This window comes from Aotus nancymaae, unplaced genomic scaffold, assembly GCF_030222135.1.
Source record: "Aotus nancymaae isolate 86718 unplaced genomic scaffold, 86718_ANA_hifiasm-v0.15.2.pri h1tg000059l, whole genome shotgun sequence".
NCBI lineage: Eukaryota > Metazoa > Chordata > Mammalia > Primates > Aotidae > Aotus > Aotus nancymaae.
The window spans coordinates 60,627,609-60,647,768 of record NW_026988473.1 but is presented as its reverse complement, the minus strand read 5'-3'; the positions used below and the strand labels follow the sequence as shown (position 1 = coordinate 60,647,768).

At 54.0% G+C, this 20,160-nt stretch overlaps 1 protein-coding gene across 9 annotated transcripts; it reads right to left on the bottom strand.

The window, feature by feature from the left end:
- Positions 1 to 5,000: 5,000 nt before the first annotated feature.
- Positions 5,001 to 19,806, bottom strand: TSKU (tsukushi, small leucine rich proteoglycan). 9 transcript variants are annotated; one of them, XM_064365309.1, is made up of 2 exons: positions 19,784 to 19,806; positions 5,001 to 15,955 (listed from the first exon to the last, which is right to left on the bottom strand). In XM_064365309.1, exon 2 carries the CDS (start codon positions 7,535 to 7,537, stop codon positions 6,470 to 6,472), a length of 1,068 nt encoding a protein of 355 aa, XP_064221379.1. In that variant the 5' UTR covers positions 7,538 to 15,955; positions 19,784 to 19,806; the 3' UTR covers positions 5,001 to 6,469. The 9 variants fall into 9 exon arrangements, with proteins under 9 accessions (XP_064221379.1, XP_012325040.2, XP_012325042.2 ...); XM_012469617.2 differs by having other exon boundaries at positions 5,001 to 9,036; positions 19,784 to 19,801; XM_012469619.2 differs by lacking the exon at positions 19,784 to 19,806 and having other exon boundaries at positions 5,001 to 7,545; positions 8,848 to 18,996.
- Between the last annotated feature and the right edge of the window lie 354 nt (positions 19,807 to 20,160).

Here is a 20,160-nt window from a genome sequence, read left to right as displayed (position 1 = left end):
GTGAAACTCTGTCTCAAACAAACAAAAAAACCATGACAGTGAGTTCAGGTCTTTATTCTTCCTGATCTCAATGGCAGGTGGGAGAAGGGACCCATGGAGAGTCCAAGAGAGGGACGTGGGTCTGTCGGGGGACTGGGGAGAGGTCCAGGTGGAGAGTTCGAGGTTACTGGGAGGGGCCGCGCCTGCTGGGTGGTCTTGAGACAAGAATGTAAGGAGATGCGCTCAGGGCAGCCCCTCATGCGCTTTCAGACACCAGGCAGCGTGCTGCCTTCACTTGCCCCTCTCCGCCTGCTCCCCTCAGCTGGGCTGTTATCAAGGAGGTGGCTTTTTCATTTGGCATCTTTTCTGCATCTTCAGCTGCCCATGTCCTAGGGCTCCAGCGGGGTTAGCAAGTGGGGAGGAGTGGGGGGATGGGGCCGGGGGAGGTGGAGGCTGTGGCTTTGCTTCTTTCAGACATCTACTGCGTATAAGAAACCGCTCCAAAGCACGATGGCTTAGAACAGCAGCCATTTTATTTACTCAAGATTCTGCAACCAAAGCTGGGATGGGCTGGTTGGTTCTGCTGGGTGTGTTGTGGGCACTCATGGGCATGAAGCTGGTGGCGCAGCTGGGGCCTGAAATCTGCTGGGCTATTGGAAGATTGAACTTTTCTTTCTCTTTGTAGTCTTAGAATTGGCACTGAACCACTTCTGCATTGCACTGATTAAAGTCACAGGCCAGCCCAGCCCAGATTCAAGAGGAGTACAAATCCAAGGGCATAAATCCCCAGAGGCATGGATTCAATGGAGTCTCGAATATAAAAGGATATCATGTCAGTTGGTGGAGAAGGCGGCATATATGTGAATAAAAGGCCCTACCCTTCAGCTACCTTCTCTAGGGATCTCACAGTCTTGCCTCTAGCATCATGGGCTTAATGACTGTTATATCAACCTACCGCCTTAAAAACATCTTTTAGGGTATAACACATTTAGAGAGCATGCTCAGGTGCCCCTCACACCCCATTAGTTAGTAAATGCCCCACTCCTGCATCCAACCCAGACATCTCACCTGATCTCCACCCCCTGATCACACTCTTGGTGTCCTGAGTCCTTGCCTATCTAGGAGGGGTTTTAGACAACAAGCATCGCTTAAGCCAAAGAGAAATGGTGGAATTGCAGGCAGAGACTGAGGCTATTAGGGAGAGTAGGAAGAGTGGAAGGTTTTCTCTCCATCTCTCAAATTACAGCAGGTCAGTGACTGCCAGGCCTGGGGAAATAGTGGCAAACCTGCCTCAGGAAAGGGATGTGAGGCCATTTCCTAACCACTGTGTCTTTAAGAGTGTTGGGCCAGAAGGCGGCTGTGTGGCTGGGCGGTGTGGAAATGTACTGGGGCACAGGGCAGGACGTCTTTTTCAACAAATTCCTAAGCATAACAACTTCCATGATATCACCCTCTGGGAGCTGACGGCCACTGAAGAAACCCTGCTTGAGAATATTTTGAGCCACAGAAGGCTTATAAGTTTGACTAAAAGAAGAATGTTCAAAAGAAAGAGAAACAGTGTGATGTCTATGAACATTGTCACACACACGGCACTGCTCTAAGGGTTGTAGGTGCCTTGGCTTATTTTCCACAGTTGCCCTGTGAGGTAGCTACTAGGCCTCCATTTACAGATGTGGAGCTGAGGCTGAACGAGAGGCTGAGCGGCTCACCCTGGGACACCCAGCTGCCAGTGCAGGACTGGGCTTAAGCCCAGGCAGACTCCCTTTGGAGCCTATGCCTTGGCTACTAGTTACACTGCCCTAAGGAGTCCCTGCCTCAGGCCCTCACCTGATTAGGGAACCTGGCCTTTTTCAGCCAAAAGCAGGGCTCTTAGCCTTTCTTGGCCTGAGCAGGAGGGCTGGCACTTCCATTCATCACTTGGCTTTGAAAAAGTTGCTGTTTCTTTAGCTCAGCAAATTAGAAAATTGTTCCTGAGTTGATACGTCCGGTATCAGACCACTTCCTCTTTTTCCATGTCTTCCTGTATCGTATATATAATTATTTCTGTGTCTTCCTATATCACGTATATAATTATTTACATATCACATACACATTTGTGCATATATCAAGAAACATGACAGGGTACAGTGGTTCACTCATGTAATCCCAACACTTTGAGAGGCTGAGGTGAGAGGATTTCTTGAGCTCAGGAGTTCAAGATCAGCCTGGGCAACAAAACGAGACCCTGTCTCTTAAAAATTAAAAAATTAACTGAGCACAGTGATGCATGCCTGTAGTTCCAGCTATTGGGAGGCTGAGGCAGGAGGCTTGCTTGTGCATGGGAGATTGGCTACAGTGAGCTATGATCACGCCACTGCATTCTAGCCTGGGTGACTGAATGAGACCAGAAGAAAGAAGGAAAGAAGGAAGGAAGGAAAGAAGGAAGGTAGGAAGGAAGGAAGAAAAGAAAGAGAATGAAAGAAGGAAGGAAGGAAAGAAAGAGGAGGGAGGGAGGGAGGGAAAAGAAAAAAGAAACATAAATGTGTTTGTACCTCCAAGTCAGAGCACTTCGACTATTTAATGGCTATGCGAAAGAAAATAATAAATATCTTTGAGAATTAAAGAATAAACACAGGAGGAATTTCCCTCCAAGCTCAACAAACACAATAATCCTTGTAAACAGAACCACTAGTACTTAAATAAATAAAGAGAATAATAAACACAGGGCATGTGACTTAACAGGATAGACATTTGCTGCCGTTAGAAGCTGAGCTATGGACTGACACTGGGTATTGATGCACAGAGCAAGTACAACTGCAATTAGCTACCAGTGAACACTGGGCATTGATACACAGTGGACATTACCTCCAACAGACATTTTCCCTTTGTGGATACTGGTCATTGGTGGAAGCTGTCATTCATATGATAAACATTAGATATCAACCGACATTTGCACCCTGGTGAACGTTAGCCAACAAGGAACACTCAACATTGATGGGCAAGGTCCTATTAGCCTATGGGCGATGAGGGGGAGAGGGAGGTCAGGGTGAGACCCGGGTCCCACAGTCCGGCTTGTTCTTACCTCCCCCACATTCCCTGGGACTGGAGAGGCTTCAGTTGCAGGTAGGGCTCACGGTACTTTCACCCAATGAGTCAATGTCTTCCTGAGTCCCCGCTTGCGCTTGTGGAAGGAGTCCTTGAGGGAGCGCCATGGAACAAAAGGCCTTAGACAGGGCCAAAGCGTGCAGAAGGCTGCGAAGGCAGAGGGCGCTTCTGCGGGAATCAGCTCTGGGGCAGCTCACCTCCGCCCGAGCTCAGTTTCCTCCTCTGCAAAACGGGGCAGGGTGAAGGCCCAGTGACAGCACAGGCGCGGATGCCACCAAGCTGCGTGGGCTCGTCCTTCCCGGTGGGGACCCTGCACCCGCAGCCCCGGCCTCCCGCCAGCCATAAGGAGAGCGGAAATCCCAGCGGGCCTCGGCGACCCGGGAGTCCGCGCGGCCCCTCCCTCCCCGTGCGGAGGCTCCCGGCCCACAGCGCCACCTCGTGCTCTCGTATGGCCAGACACCTCCGGTCCCAGCGGGGCCGGGAGCCAAGCCCAGGGCGACTGGAGGCCAATGTGGGCTGCGCTGTTTGCTTCCTGCGGTCAGTCCCTCCCTGCCTGCCAGACTACCGTCGCCCTGCCGGACTCCGCCCTCCAGGAACCCTGACGCCCCGGGTGAGGACCTTCGAATCTTACGCAATCACGAAAATTAGTGCAAAGAATCCGTTCTGGAATTCACAGGAAAGGGTTGAAACCTTGGGTTCATCACTAACCAATTGTGTGATTTTGGCCATTTCACTTTACCTCTCTGAGCCTGGAAAATAGGGATGAAAATATCTCCCTCAAGGCCCGCTCGATGGCTCATGCCTGTAATTCCAGCATTTTGGAAGGCTGAGGCAGGAGGATCACTTGAGCTCAGGAATTCAAGACCCAGAGCAGCCTGGGCAACATAATTTAAAAATTAAAAAATTAACTGGGCATGGTGGTGCCTCTAGTCCCAGCTACTCGGGAGGCTAAGGTGGGAAGATGGCTTGGGCTGGGAGGTTGAGGCTGCAGTGAGCTGAGATTGTGCCACTGCACTCCAGCCTCCAGCCTGGGCGACAGAGCTAGACCCTGTCAAAAAAAAAAAAAAAAAAAAAAAAAAAAAAAAAAAAAAAGGGAGAAAGGAAAGAAAGAAAGAGAAACAAAGAGAAAATAGAAAATCTCTCCCTCCCCAGGACTGTATGAAGAAGAAACCAACATTCCTAGAGAACCGAGTTAACTGTGCGTGGCATAAGACGGCCGCCTGGAAGTGCTGACCTCCCTCTCCCCGACACCGCCCGGGGCCACCCTCAGCTCTTTCCCACCTTGAGTGCTGGGTGCCAGCCTAGGTTGATACTTCTCCCTGGGGAGGCCTGATTACAAAATGGGTAAGCTCCCCACCAGTGCCTATGGCCTGAATGTTCTGGGCCCAGAGGAGGTATCAGGAAAACTGTGTTGTGGGTGATGACAGCAGACATTTCCTGTGGACTGGCCAGTTAGAAGGAGGAACTTGGTGACAGCGGTGCCACCCAGATGAGCTGCAAGTGTGATCTGTCAGTGGAAGTGTGCGGACAGGAGCTGGAGAACCATAGCAGCTGAAATGTCAGGGAAGAACAAAACACTGCTGCTGCTCAAAGGAGGGATGGGGAAGGGGCCAGGGAAGCCTCTGAGGTCGGGCAGAAACTAGTTCTACTGGATGGGAAGGAGGCTGACAGACAGGGGTGAGGGCCAGGGCAAGGCCCCATGCTAATGCCTGAGCAAGAGAACAGGGGTGCAAGGGCCTGCCTGGCAAGCTCATGGCTATGGCTGGAGTTGGGGTGGCAGGAACAGCGGCACAGGGTGGCGGGAGATGAGAGGTGAGCAGGGTGCAGGAACTCCCTCCCTCACCTCACCTTACTTCCCAAATCCCAAGAGGCAGGGCCTCACCTGATTCATCTTTGTGGTCCCAGAGCCCGGCCCAGGGATTGCCAGTGGACACTAGTTGAGTGAAGCAAAGAACTCTTTATAGTGTTTATTAAATCAAGGACCAGTCAGATAGATGCTGGGCTAGGCAGGTGGGAGAAGACAGAGCTCACTGCCCTGTGGGGTCTCTGTGGGGCCAGCCCCTGATGCCCATGAGGTTACTGATGCCCGGCTTCCCCCAACACCACCAACACAGGCCCAGGACAATATTACAAAAGTGAACAAATGCAACCTTTTTCTTCTTTTACAAATGACATGTCTCCATCTCCTGCCAGCAGGGGTGGGGGATGCGGGTTGAAAGTGACAGTCCATTAAAAAGGCAACAAATTTTATAAAATGAAGACTAAGCAAAGAGCCCAGGGCTGGGAAGCTGAGATGCACCCTGGGGGTAGAGAACATGGGTGGTGGAGACCCTGCCTCCTTTCATGGCATTCCTAGGAGGGTGAGAAGGGCTGTTGCCATTGGGGACTGAATCCAGGGGACCCGTCAGAGCTCCCGGCCAGGTACTCTCCGGAACTGCAGCAGCTCCTTGGGGGAGCATCTCAAGGATACTCGGGAAAATGGGTAGGTTTCCAGTCTGGATGCTGGGGGACCCCAACCCAGGGTGAGAAACTGGCTAGGCTGGATCCGATGTGTCCTAAGCTACCAGAGGCACCAAAGGAGAGTGACTTAGCCCATGCCACACAGCTGGTCGCCAGGCCCAGAGTCCCACTGGTGCGGCTCTTGCCTGTCCTGCTGCTGCTACTCCTGGGCTAATGGGGAAAGGGCAAGGGCAGCAAGAGGAGCCCAGCTGAGGAGGGGAGGGCTTATTAGAGGAGACAAGAAAGTGCAATGGGCCAGGACTGGGAGAAAGGAGGCTGTGCTCCAGTCATGCCAGTGCCCCGTAGGAACTCGGATTAGACTTTTTCCTTCTCGAGGCCTCAGTTTCCCCATCTGTCACATGAGGAGGGTGGACTTGATTCTTTGCAATTTCTTCTACCATAAGGTTCCAGGGAAATAGAAAAGGATGAAGTGGGCCTCATGAGGGGTCCATGGCAAAGAAAGGGCTGTGTCAGAAAAGAAACTCATGCCCCTGAGTGACCGGGCCATGGGCTCAAGGGGACACTCAGCCCAGTGGACCTGAACTCTGCCCTGCAGCGGGGAGTCTTATGCACCCTCTGCCTGTCTAGGGTCAGGCCGGCCCAGGCATGAGGGAAGGCACTTGGGGGATAAATGGAGAAGGGAAGCAGGGGGGGACCAGAGTCTGGTTTGGCATTGAAGTCCCTCTGCTCATGGTTTGGGGGAGCAATGTAGACAAAGGGGCGAGACTTTGCTCCTGGGTGTGAGTCCCAGGTCCAAAGCCTCTCCTCGGTCCATGACTCCTGCGGTGACGCCATCACATAGGCCTGTGGGCTCCCCACTGGTGTCGGCACATTGAACATAAGTTACTTGGGACCTGAGGCAGCCCAGGACAGCAGTCTGTTACGTGGCCCCGGGCCACACCATTCGTCACAAGATGTTGGGGCCCTTGGCAGCAGATTCCCGGGTATCTACGCAGTGCAAGGCCACCTTAGGGCTGGAGCCAGGCCTCCGGGGGTAGGCACCCTCCCGCACCACGCGCCGGCACCGCACATCCTGGCTCACGCTGATGCTCTGCAGTGCCGGGAGGCGGAGGAGCAGCACCTCAGGCAGGGGGACCAGGTTTGTATCTGAAAGGTCTAGCTCCTGCAGGGAGTCCAGGCCTGAGAACACCTCAGCTCCTGCCCAGTTGAGCTTGGGGTTGCCTGACAGGTCCAGGACCTGCAGGCCTGGAAGCTCCCGGAAGCCATAGGGTGCCAGCTCGGGGAGCCCCTGCAGGCTGGCCAGAGACAGGTGTGTAAGGCCTGCCAGCCCCGCAAAGGCACCCGGACCAAGGACAGCCAGAGGGTTCCCATCCAGGCTCAGGTAGCGCAGGGGCAAGTCTCGGAGGTTGGGCACAGCATGGAGCTGATTCCAGGACAGGTTCAGGCTCTGAATGGTAGGCATGGGCAGGCCGGCACTCCTGGGGTGGGGCACGAGGCGGTGAATGAGGTTGTGGGAGAGGTCCACATGTAATGCCCGGCCCTGACTGTGGGTCGTGAAGGCGGACACTGAGACCTCCCGGAGCCAGTTGTGGCTAAGGTTCACGTCGCTCAGGGGCGAGCTGGTGAAGCTCTCGGCTGGCAGGGCCGTCAGGCCATTGTGGCTGAGGTCCAGTGACTCCAGGTAGCGAAGGCGGGAGAAGGCAGTGGGTGAGATGCTGGTGAGCAGGTTGTGGCTGAGATCCAGGCCAGCCAGCGTCGTGTAGCCTGGCCCCGCCAACACTGACTCGTTCACCATCTCCAGCCGGTTAGAGGACAGGTCCAGGTGGGCTGTGTCCAGAGGAATGGGCACCGGCACGATGTGGGGGCCCAGCCCGCTGCAATCCACCCGAGTCAGGCTGAAGCTGTCGAAAAGGCCGAAGGTCTCCACCTCACACTGGCACCCGGGAAAGCATGGCCGTGTTGTCTGGGCCCTACTCATGGCCAGCAGCAGCAGCAGCAGCAGGGGCCACGGCATGGTTGGGGCTAGAAAGAGAGCCACAAGTGAGGACTGAGTGCACCAGAAAGTCTAAACCCACCCACACGACATGAGCCCAGACATGAGCCCAGACATGAGCCCAGTCTAGACACCGCCAGAAGGTGTCACAGTCCCTGACCTCCTGGAATGCTTCCTGAACACTCCTCCCCAGAGTTCCTAGTCCCCGTGCCTCTCTGGTCTCTGCCTCTCCATCTGGTAATGAGAGTGAGGCCAGGTGGTGAATTTTCAACTAGAAGTAGCAGATGAAGGCAGGTCTGGTCTGGCTGAAGTGAGGAGGACCTACAGCCCTCCACTTCTGCCCACTATCCCTGCCTAGGGTGTTAGGAACCCAGTATGAAACCCACTGGTATAGATGGTTTTTCAGGCTGGCCTCTCCAGCTCTGACAGTCCAGAGTCTCTGGGTTGGTTCAGACCCAGGCCCCGGGGGAGGGGCTTATCCACAGGGCTGAGGGTAGGGTGTGCCCAGGGTGCCCCATTCTCTGCTGAGCGAGTGTTACGCATCAGCTGCTGTTCTGGCTGCCCCACAGCACGGTTGCATCTGACCCTCACAACCACCTTGCCAGGCAGAAAATTCTCTCTCTGTTTTACCAAGAGGAACTGGGCCTTAGAACTTTTGCACAGCAACACAGCTGAGTGGAGTGGCACTCAAGGGGATACTGACAGAGAAAGCATGACCCACTGCTGTGGTCTGGCCAGGGCTGAGCCAGGCCTGAGACCCACACTCCAGCCTTCAAGACCAAGGCTCTCTCCCTGCAATGGGGCCTGCAGTGACTAGCCCCTGTACCCCTACTCCACCTGCCCCATCCCCCTAGCCTGTCATCCAGAGGCAGGATCTTCCCTTCTCATTGGGCACCCTGGTTTCCAACCTGGGTATCTAGACTCCCAGATGGGTTTTGGGGACACCTGTCCTGAGCCCCTTTCCCCCTTACCCTGCCCCTTGCCTATAGCAGATTAAGCTACTACACCTCTTTGGTGCTTCTTTTAACCTTAGGCAGGCAGTTAGGCTGTTTCTCTTATTATGCAGATGAAGAAACAGAGGCTCAGAGAGAAAAAGGGCTTTACCCCAAACTAGTAAAATGCAGGGCAGGAATGGGACCCAGGCCTGGTGCACTCCAATTCCTCTATTCACATGCATTGCCTCCAGCGGGACTGGAAAAGTAGCTAGTGGAGAGGCAGGAGGGGCTTTTCCCACTGACACATGCTATGGTGTTAGCCACTTCCCCTCCCCAGATCTGTTTCCCTCTGTACAATTACAATGGTGGCTGCCACAGATGCCAGGAACTACATACATGTTGTCACATCTAATGGTCACGTCACCCACAGCTGTTGGATTCAAAGGCTGTGTTCACGTCCACTGTAGCTCCTGGGATGGCTGTGCTCAGTGGTGCCAGCATGAGGACGAGTTGGGCAGTGGGAGCGTCTAAGTGGACCAATTGGATAGTCTGTGGTGACCCCTGCCCTGCAAGGCAGCCTGCAGCCTGGGAAATAGAAGGCACTAAGCTTCCTTCCAGCAGGGCTCTTCATCTGGGTGGCCCTGCTCTGGGCCCCTTGTCCTGCCCATCCCTCCCTCTGGCCTTCAGGAAGCGGGTGGGAGAGGGGGAGGAGATGGGCCAGGGACCTGCCCACCTTCCAGACTGGAGGGTGGGTGGGGAGGGAGCAGCAGGATTGTATTACCATCCCTGCATGAAACTTTAAAGGGCTAGCCACTTGATCTGCACTCTGGCTTTGCCCAGCGGCAGGGAAAAGTGGGGCTCTTCTCCCCTGCCCCCCTCCCCATGTGGGCCCCTCCTCTTCCACCCCTTTCTTTTGTAGAGGCCAATTTGAGGATTAAGTCCAGCCCAGGTGCATCCTGGGCATGGTCCCAGCTGAGGCAGGACAGAGTGTTCCAATGTCTGGAACCAAAAGGAAAATATTAAGTTGCTTCAGGCCCCCTTTGTTCCCCTGGGTGAATTCCTCACCGCAGGGCTCATTACCACCAAAGGCCCCACCTCCCCTGCTAAGCTGATCTGCTCATACCCACCCTTCCTGGGGTTTAAACAAACACCACAAAGGCCCCAAGATTACCCTTTGATTCCCAGAGGTGATTATACAAGGGGTCTGTGAAATGCCAAACAGCCTCTTATGAGCTCCCACTTATGTAACCAGCAGCTCAAACACAGCCCAAATGCTGACCTGCCAGAGGGGACCTCTTGCTGCCCCTTTTAGGCCTCAGCCTCATCCTCTGCACTACAGCGTGGCAATTTCAACCCTGCCCTCTTCACCTAAGTTGATTAGCCCTCACTGCAAACTGTGAAGGGCTGTACACATGCACAGGGAAGTCATCACCAAGTGGCCAGAAGATACAGAACTGAGGCAATGGTAGTAAAGAGGCAGGAGTTACCTAGGTAACTGCCTGCAGATGCTCCCAGGGCACTGGACTAGACTCCCTGCTCAGCTCTGTACAGTGGACACCTCTCCCAGGGTCCCTGCTCTGTGCTGGGCCAGGGCTGGGCATTCGCAGTGGGAAGTGCCAACAGTGACAGTCAGGGCCAGTCCTCACTCTCTGCTGGTGCTGGACACACATGCTTTCATTCAGTCCGCACAGGCACTCTGTGAGCCAGCAGTCTCATTCCCATTTGACAGCAGAGGAACTGAGGATTGGAAAAGGAAGGTGGCTGACCATCCTTAGCAGGAGTGACTTGTTACACTGTGCAATTCTGGAAAGTTGTATTAATCTGTTTTCACACTGCTGATAAAGACATACCCAAGACTGGGCAATTTACAAAAGAAAGAGGTTTCATTGGACTTACAGTTCCACATGGCTGGGAAAAGTCTAACGATCGCGGCAGAGGGCGAAAGGCACTTCTTACATGGCGGCAGCAAGAGAGGAGGAGGAAGCAAAAGAAACCCCTGATAAACCCATCCAATCTCGTCAGACTTACTATCATGAGAATAGCTTAGGAAAGACCGGCCCCCTATGGTTCAATTACCTCCCACTGGGCCCCTCCAACTACACATGGGAATTCTGGGAGATACAATTCAAGTTGAGATTTGGGTGGGGGCACAGTCAAACCACATCATTCCACCCATGTTCCCTCCCAAATCTCATGTCCTCACATTTCAAAACCAATCATGCCTTTCCAACAGTCCTCCAAAGTCTTAACTCATTTCAGCATTAACCCAAAGTCCACAGTCCAATGTGTCATCTGAGACAAGGCCCTTCTGCCTATGAGCCTGTAAAATCAAAAGCAAGTTAGTTACTTCCTAGATACAATGCGGGTACAGGCATTGGGTAAATACAAGTGTTCCAAATGGAAGAAATTAGCCAAAACAAAGGGGCTACAGGCCCCAGCAAGTCCAAAATCCAGCAGGGCAGTCCAATCTTAAAGTTCTAAAATGATCTCCTTTGACTCCATGTCTTGCACCTCGGTCACGCTGATGCACGAGGTGGGTACCTATGGTCTTGGGCAGCTCTGCCCCTGTGGCTTTGCAGGGTACAGCCTCCCTCCTGGCTGCTTTCACGGGCTGGTGTTGAGTGTCTGCCACTTTTCCAGGCACAGGGTGTGAGCTGTTGGTGGATCTGCCATTCTGGGGTCTGGATAATGGTCCCCCTCTTTTCACAGCTCCACTAGGCAGTACCCCAATAAGGACTCTGACCCCACATATCCCTTCTGCAGTGCCCTAGCAGAGGTTCTCCATGAGGGCCCCACCCCTGCAGCAAACTTTTGCCTGGGCATCCAGGCATTTCCATACATCTTCTGAAATCTAGGCAGAGGTTTCTAAACCTCAATTCTTGACTTCTGTGCACCCACAAGCTCAACACCACGTGAAAGCTGCCAAGTGGTATTGAGCTTTGGTTTGGGTTTTGTAAAATGAACAAAAGCTACACTTTGGATTTTGTAAAATGAACAATTATCCCCTTCTGTGGATGCTCAGAGATTGGGTCACCTGCCCAGGGCCAGTGAATGATGGTTCTGGAACCTGCCAAGGCTTGGGGCTTGCACTCTCTGAAGCTATGGCCTGAGCTGTACCTTTGCCCCTTTTAATCATGGCTGGAACATCTGGGATGCAGGACACCAAGTCCTTAGGCTGCACGCCTAAGGAGACCCTGGGCCAGGCCCATGAAACCATTTTTTCCTCCTACGCCTCCAGGCCTGTGATAAGAAGGGCTGCCCTGAAGAACTCTAACATGCCCTGGAGACATTTTCCCCATTGTCTTGGGAATTAACATTCAGCTCCTTGTGACTTATGCAAATTCCTGCAGCTGGCTTGAATGTCTCCTCAGAAAACTTGACTTTCTTTTCTAATGCATTGTCAAGCTGCATATTTTCCAAACTTTTATGCTCTGCTTCCCTTATAAAACAGAATGCTTTTAACAGCACCCAGGTCACATCTTGAATGCTTTGCTGCTTAGAAATTTCTTACACCAAATACCCCAAATCATCTCTCTCAAGTTCAAAGGTCCATAAATCTCTAGGGCAGAGGAAAATTGCTGACAGTCTTTGGTAAAACATAACAAGAGTCACCTTTGTTCTAGTTCCCAACAAGTTCCTCATTTCCATCTGAGACCACCTCAGCCTGGACTTTATTGTCCATATTGCTGTCAGCATTTTGGGCAAAGCCACTTGACAAGTCTCTAGGAAGTTCCAAACTTTCCCACATTTTCCTATCTTCTTCTGAGCCCTTCAAACTGTTTCAACCTCTGCCTGTTACCCAGTTCCAAAGTCGCTTCCAGATTTTCAGGTATCTTTTCAGCAATGCCCCACTCTACTAGTACCAATTTACTGTATTAGTCCATTTTCATGCTACTGATAAAGACATACCTGAGACTGGGCAATAGATAATAGAAAGATTTAATTGGACTTAACAGTTCTACGTGGTTGGAGAAGATCTCACAATCATGGTGGAGGGCAAAAGGTACTTCTTAAAGGGTGGTGGCAGGAGAGAATGAGGAGGAAGCAAAAGCTTCCTCCATTCAATTACCTCCCACTGGGTCCCTCCCACAACACATGGGAATTCTAGGAGATACAATTCAAGTTGAGATTTGGGTGGGGGCACAGCCAATGCATATCAGATGTCATGGGGAGTTAAAATGGAGTTAACAATCCCTTTCTCAAGGAGTTGCGGCGAGAGCTAGAGATCACTCATGTGAAATGCCTAGCACAGCTCCAGGACACTAACAGATGTGCAGTCAATGGTAGATGAAGCCCCCTCAGACACAGCCACCCACTACCTCCCTCCCCACACTCTGAAGCACTGACAGAGAGGTGACAGGGCAACTGTGCGTGGTGACGAGAGAAGTCCTGCAGGACTGTCAGGAGCCCTAGGACTCAGTGCCTGCTCTGCCATGGACTGTCCTCATCTCATCTCTGGACAAGTCTCTTCCCCTTTCTGTACCTCAGTTTCTCCAGCTTCACAGTAAGAGGTTCAGTTTAGATATCCAACTCCAGAGTTGCAGGATTTTAAAGTTTAACAAAAGCATGGACTAAATTTCTACTAAGTATATTCAAAGCACTAGGCTAGGCCAGGGGAGAATATGTGTGGGGGGCAGGGGGATTGGGAGAGATAATAGGGTTCCTGTCCTCATGGGGCTTACAGACCAGCAATGAGAACAGAAGGCCAACTTAAAACAAGATCACTAACACCAGCTTTGGACCCAGGAGACTGGGGCTCTAGTCCCAGAGCTGCCACTATCTGTGTGACCTTCCCTGTTTTCTTTATTTCTTTGAGCCTTGGTTATCTGATCTGTGTAACAGTATTCACACTGCCTCCCTCTGGGACCCGTACTGTAGCTACCCCCAGGAGAAAGAGAAACGAAGACAGCTAGCCACCAAAGAAGGCTGAGGGAGAAAGGAATCTTTGGGCCAAGATTCAACACTTTTTTCCAAACCCTGACTTGAAGATAAAAGATATCCACTGATTGACCAGGTTATATAACACAAGAACAGGAAAACAAGGGCTTAGAAACTGCATCCATGTGATTTGGGGGATATACTGTAAGGCCTTCCAGTGCAGGGACCATGAATCATGCATTGTTGGGCCCACAGGGCCAGGTCCACAGTGACTCTAGCTTTGCTGATGGCCTGCATGGACAAAGAGTAAATGGTATGGTCTCAACAGCCTCCAGGCAGGTCTCCCCAGGTGACACCGTACACACTGCTTTGAGACAACTCTCACACAGCTTTGGCCACATCACTCCCCTTATCAGAAACCTCTTGGTTCTGCTTTTTACCCACAGAAATCAAGTGCTTCCATGCACGAGGCACCTGCAAGCTGTCACCACCTTCTTCTCCCCTTCCCGCCTGTCGTCAGCCCCCTATCTAGATTTGAAACTCTCCTTGATAGTCAGAATGGGAACAGCCTTCACCTTAATGGACTCTGAACAACTCTCAACCTCTGCTAAAACATCTCCGAACTTGGAGAATTCCAGGGCCTGGGAGCTGGAAGGCCCCTTAGGAATCATGGGCAACTGGGGCCCAGAGAGGGGCAGTGACAGCAAGGAATGGCAGTGATAGCAAGGAATGGCAGAGCAGGGCCCAGGACCTGGGACCTGATGCCTCACATGACTGCCAGAACTGCACGCATCCATCCCGCCTACCCCTGGCCTGCTCCCAGCAAAACAAAGCCTGTTCTGTCCACTTGGGCCCCAGGCCACCCTCGCTCCTGGCCTCTCACCCCACAGGCTACCCACAGGCCTCCTTCAGTAAATTCTCTGCCGTGAGTTACCTGCTGTTTTCCTACTTGATGTGTGAGCAGCTTGGGGCAGTGCCCTGCCGACTTCACCTGTGTGGTCTTTCCCCCACCTGGGATCAGGGCCAGGCCTAGAGGGTGTGTGGAGGAAGAGCAGGATGAACGGGTCAACTGCAAGACCCAGACCAGGTGTGAACCTAGCTCTGTACCTCCTAGCTTTGGGTAAGTCTGTGACCTGCTCCGAGGGTCCTCAACAGGGCTAAGAACACAGGGTTGTTGAAAGGAGTAAATCACAGAATGGCAAGGATTCCACTCACTATCTGCCATACTAGTACTCAGTGTGTGGCAGACAGTGACAGTGATTTGCTAAGCCTTCTGAAGGCAGTCATGTGATTCTTCACGTTCTCCCCACTCAAGTTCCCAGTGTAGCGCCAGGAGCGCAGCAGGTCCAAGACTGCCTGTACTAACATTCTCCAGGCACTTCCCTGGTGTCTGCTAGTAAAGCTTTGAACTCTCTTCTCCAAGGAGAGCTTTCTGGGTGTTGGGTTTGAGCTTGAACCCGCCTGGCCCCAGCTGCCTGCCCCTGGTGCTGCACTACGGCATCTCTGGTCTATAACATCTTCCAACTCCCTCTGCCACCCTCGACAACTTCCACAGGGCGCTGTTGGCACAGGGCCCCAGAACCCACCTGAGACTGGCCTTTGTCTCGACCAGCTGTTCCTCAATGCCACGCTGCCTATCACCCTGCTTCCCTCAGTCATGAGCTCACTCAGGCTGATGCCAAGGAAATCCCCACGTGGACGGTTCAGAAACGTCCTGCCCTCCAAACACTTTGTCAGCTCTGGAAACGCAAGGCAGAAAGAATTTCAAGGCCAGACTCCTGGAGCCCAAAAGGCCGGCTCTTGCAACAGACCCACTAATGCAGCACATCTGGACAAACACAGCAGCCTACCATGTGCTCTCCGCCAGCATCTCACTTCTGCCTCACCATGGCCTTGACTCTGGGTATTACGTCCCTACTTTGCAGACAAGGAAATGGATGTTATTCAGCTGGGAAGGAGAGGACCCAGGACTCAACCCCAGATGTCTTAGCTCCAAATCCACTCTGCCTTAACTTACAAATGAGTACACGTGCAAGACAGCTTAGACCTGGTCATGCTGGACTGTACTTACATGTTTACTTGTCCGACCTACTATGGGCAGGGATGGGATTAGGTACACTTTATGCCCTTGGAGCTGAGCACCGAGCCTGGTATAGAGCAGACACCCTGTAAAGATGTACCAGGCACCTAGAATACTGCCGCCCCACCAAAGGACACCTCTCACCCTCTCCCTTGCTTCCTCAACTACCATCTATTTAGTCACCCTGCAGGATCACAGGTTAGATGGCATCGTATCTACTTTATAGCTGTGTAAAGAAGCCCAGAGAGGTTTGTAAGCCCAGAGCTGTGTCAAGAAGCCCAGAGAGGTTCTGTGATCCGTCCAGAGTCGCATAACCAGAGAGGACTGGGGCTGGACCCAGGACCCAGGTATTCTGACATTCAGTACCTGGCCTCCTCCACGACATGATCCCAGGGATCTGTAAGCCTAGCAACTTACCCCAGGAGGATAATCTACAGGGAGATGGGCAAGGTTCCCAATACGATTTTCTCCTTCCAATGTCTTCTTCCTGAAGATTTTCAAGTTCCCATCAACCTGAGGCAGCGTACATGGACACAGGAGGAGGCGCTATGGGGCAGAGGACAGGAGTTTTGTAGCTAGGCAGTCTGGGTTCCAACCCTACAGGGCCTTCACTGCTGAGGCTTGCCTGTGCCCTCACGCCTCTGAGTCCTCATTTGTAACATGGAGATAATCCTAGTGCTGGTCCCAGTGATGAGGCAAAGTGAAGACCCAGAGCCAGTCTGGCACACACTGGTATTCACTGAATGTTGGTTCCTGTCCCCAGTGGGTGATTTCAGGGACCAGGGGGGAAAAAAGGAGCTGTGATACCCGCAAATCCTGAGGCAAGGCAGGGACTGAAGATGGAGAGGATTCCACAGTTCATCCCAGAGGCCTTGGATCCTCTCTCCTGCACCATCCAGGGTCCCGGTGTGGCTACAAGGTGCTGACCAGCCACTCCCAAGAGACTGGGAAGGGTTAGCTGGAAAGGTCACAGAGGTCAGAGCAGGCAGAAGCTGCTGTGTTACCTGTGACAGAAGGAGGGCTAAGCATCAAATCTGCAGCTCCCTCTGGGCAGGTGGGGTCATTGTCTTCCCTCTCCCTCATCCCTAAGCTGGGCAGTCCTCCACCTGTCCAGGTCGGGCTCAGGAGGCCTGCTGCAACAGCCACACTCCTGGCCCTGCCTCCAACTGCCAGCCATGCTGGGTACCAGAATGCACTTCCCAACAGAAGACTGGGACCCTACCACAGCTCCCTCTTTAAACCCATCCCACAGAGACAGCTTTCTAGTCCAGAGGCCTGACTCTTCTAGAGCCACCTGCCTCTTTGCACAGGCTGTTCCCTCTGATGAAAACAAAGATACCCTTCTGTCTACCAGCAAATTCTCGCATGTTTGATTTAAAAAGCCACCTCCTCTGTGAGGTTTTCCCAGTCCAATCTGCTCCTCATCCAGGAAAGTCCACCCACACTGTGAGCTCCCATGGCCCTTGGGCTGCCCCTATCAAGGTACTGGCCCACTTCTGTGTCCATCTATGTATCTGTGTCTACCTCCTTGCCTGCATGAGGCCTGGCCACATGAAGGGGAGAAGTCAGATGAATGAAATGTCATGGACAGAAAGCGTCCTTCTGCTTTGTGGGAAACATAACAATTGATGCAATCTTGCAGGATGCTTAGGGCTCTGCCCACTGGTGAAATCAGGTTTAGGACCAGAGTCAAAGCTGTCCCTGCCTTCTATTGTCCGTGCAATCCAACAAATGTCGGCACAATGTAATACACACTAGAAACCACTTTTCATTTATTTGCACATGTAATTCATTATCTTATTTAATGCACCAGATCAGTGAAGGAGGAATTAGTATCCTCACATTTTAAGTAAGTTACTTATCCCAGGCCACAGAGGTAGGAAGCAACGGAGTGAGAGTAAAATCCAGGTCCTCTTGACTCTAAGAAGCTGAAGCACTCGGCCTCCAGATTGGTCTCCCAGCCTCCAGCACCACCCACAAGCCAGAGAAGGCTTTCATAAATTACCAACCCCACCCTGCTGGGCCTGTTTAAACCCTCCAGGAGCTCTCCATTGCCTACAGGCTCAAATACAGCTTCTCATCCTGGCATTCAAGGCCTTGGTGATTTGGCCTCTGCCTTCCTTCCCAGCCTCAAGTTAAATTCCAATTCACCACCCTCAAGACCTTGCATCTGACAGTCCACCATGCTGACCACCTGTGCTGTTTTCATGCATAGGTCCTGCACATGCTGCTCCTCTTGTGGGAGACACTTCCTGCCTCCCCTGTGTACCACTGACTTCAAAACCGTGAGCAGGAGTAACCTCTGGTCAGACCCCTCCCTCCGGGGTTATTCCCACAGAACCTCTCTTAGGACTTGTTTCGGCCAGGGGACTTTCAGGGAGGACCCGGTCCTCTTTAGGAATTATCCTTAGTGCCCACTCCAGCTTTGCTCTTCAAAAGGATGCAAGAACTCTTAAGTGCAACCCCTGTGTTGACCCAGGAGTTATGATTAAGAAGAAATCTAATTTGGACTCTACCACTCACAAACTGTCATTTAAAAGGTAAGAGGAGAAAAGGTCAACCCCCCTCCCTTCACTCCATTTTTGACTCATTTATTAGCTTTTGTCTTTCAACCTGATGTTGGAGGGAGGGTAGGTGGAAGGCTGGTGGCCGATGGCCCTTGCAGCCTTCCTGGGAAGCAAAGTAGTGCCTCGGAATAGGTCAGGTCAGAATAGGGGTGTAGGTTAAATATCAAAGTGTTTCTAGGTTCTGGGATCTGAAGCAGTCAGCAGAACAGGAGAGGCTATTAATACCTCCCCTACCAGAAGGGAAACTGAGGCCAGAGAGGCAAAGGAAAATGCCCACAGCTTTCGCTTTCTCAGGTTAGCGGCCTGTGCCTTCCCATCATGTCTGCAGCATCCGACAAAGTTCTAGGTTAAAGACTGGAGTGAGCGGTGGGGAAGAGGGTGTTTAGGGTTATCTCTGCGACTTAAGCTCAAAAGTTCAGTAGGCTCCTGACGCTCTCCGCCTCTCCTCTCCCGTCAGTCCGGCGCTGCAAGTCTAGACTTATCCGAAGGGCAGAGCGCACAAGGATGAAAAAAGGATCGAAGGTCCTGAGTCACCTCCTCGCCGGCCCAAGTGTGGGCGGGTGCCGTTCTCCACCCGGCTCCAGCAGCGTAGGTTATTCCCATCGCACACCCCGAGCCGCGCGAGGGAGTTCTCCCCCTGTCAGTACCTGAGTGACCGCGACTCTGCGAAGCTGAGCAACTTGCCAGCGCCGCGCAGTGGGCCAGTGGCCGTCCCAGTTGAAACCTAAGTGTGCAAGTCTCCCACTGCCCCCAGCTCCGGGTCCTGCGAGCCGAAGCCGCGGGCATGCCCGGATCTGGACTGGCGGTCGCCCTCTCACCTACCGCGTCAGAGGGCTGGTCCCCCTACTCTGGGGGTGGGCTGCAAATGGAGAGCGGGTCTCAAAGTGGGGCCGGTCTCCCCAACTAACAGACATATCTCTCTGGGTCACACTCTTTCCAAGAAGCGCAGGGAGGGCAACGCCAGCCGCCCAGTCCCTTCCTTTCTTCAACCCAGAGCCGGAGCCCGGGACCCACCGCTCACCTCCTCCTCCCCGCGGAGGTCTGCGGGAGAGTCCGCACTCTCCGCCCAGCCCGGCCAGTCCCCAGGCGCTGCCGATCCCTGGACCACCAATCCCATCGCAGCCCCTCGCAGTCGTGGGACCTCAGGAGGGAGAGGGGGAAGGGGAGGGGAGGCCTGCCTGCGCCCCCGGCCGAACTGCGGTGGGGAGGACGGGGGCTGTTGCCCGAGGAACCGGGAGAAAAGTTTGGAGCCAAGTCAGGGGCCCGGGTGGACAGCGGGGGAGCGGGGAGGTGGGGCGGCGTCAGGCTTTCGGCGCGCACACCCTCCGCGGACACCCAGCCCAGACACGTCGGCAGGCACCGACCACGTACGCGGACACACGGGATGCGCCCACTGACACCCTCAGCCAAACGCAGGCCCGCAAACGTGGACACGGGCGCCGAGCAGCCACGCAAAGCCACGGACACACAAAGGCACCGGCAGCGGCGCGTCGCCTACCGCAAATCCACAAAGACCCACAAACGTGAGATGCACGTGTCCGCACAAAGACCCCAGAGGCGCCGGCCCAGGCGCCCACCGCCCGGGAGCGGAACCTTTGTCTCCCGAACGCCCTCTCCCCTGGGTCTGCGTTCCCCGCTCCCGCCCAGCCCCAGGCGCCCGGCGAAAGTTGAGGGGCCTCGGCGGGACCCAGCCCCGCCCCTGTGCCCGGCGCCCCCGCCCTCTAAACGGGCGGCGAGGACGGGGTCGGAGGCTCGGGACCTTCGCCCACAGAGCGGACTCCCGCCCCGCCGGGGGACCCGCACCCACCTGGAAGCCGGCGCCGCCACCGCCTCGGCACGCTCACCCCGGCGGCCCGGCCGCGGGCCCTCAGGCCGGCGCTTTTCTCCGCTCGGCGCGGCCCGCCCCCTGGTCCCCGCCCGCAGCCGGGCTCCCCCCTGCCGGGCGCCGGGTGGCGACTTGGGCCGGCCGCGGGGCGGCTCAGGGAATGTCGCCAAAGTGCCAGCCTCTCTCGGAGCGCGCCCCGCCTGCGGAGCCCGCGCCGAGCCCGGGTTCCACCCTAGGGAGCGTCTCAAAAGTGCGTAGCTCCGGCTCCCTCCAGTCGCCTTTGCTCGCAGCTTCCTGCATCCCGGATCCTTGCCCCCTCCCTCTGCGCGCCCCAGCAATCTAAGCAGATGGCCGCACGG

Excerpts from the sequence above, each read along its gene's own strand:
- TSKU (XM_064365309.1), bottom strand. The coding sequence starts at position 7,537 with ATGCCGTGGCCCCTGCTGCTGCTGCTGCTGCTGGCCATGAGTAGGGCC.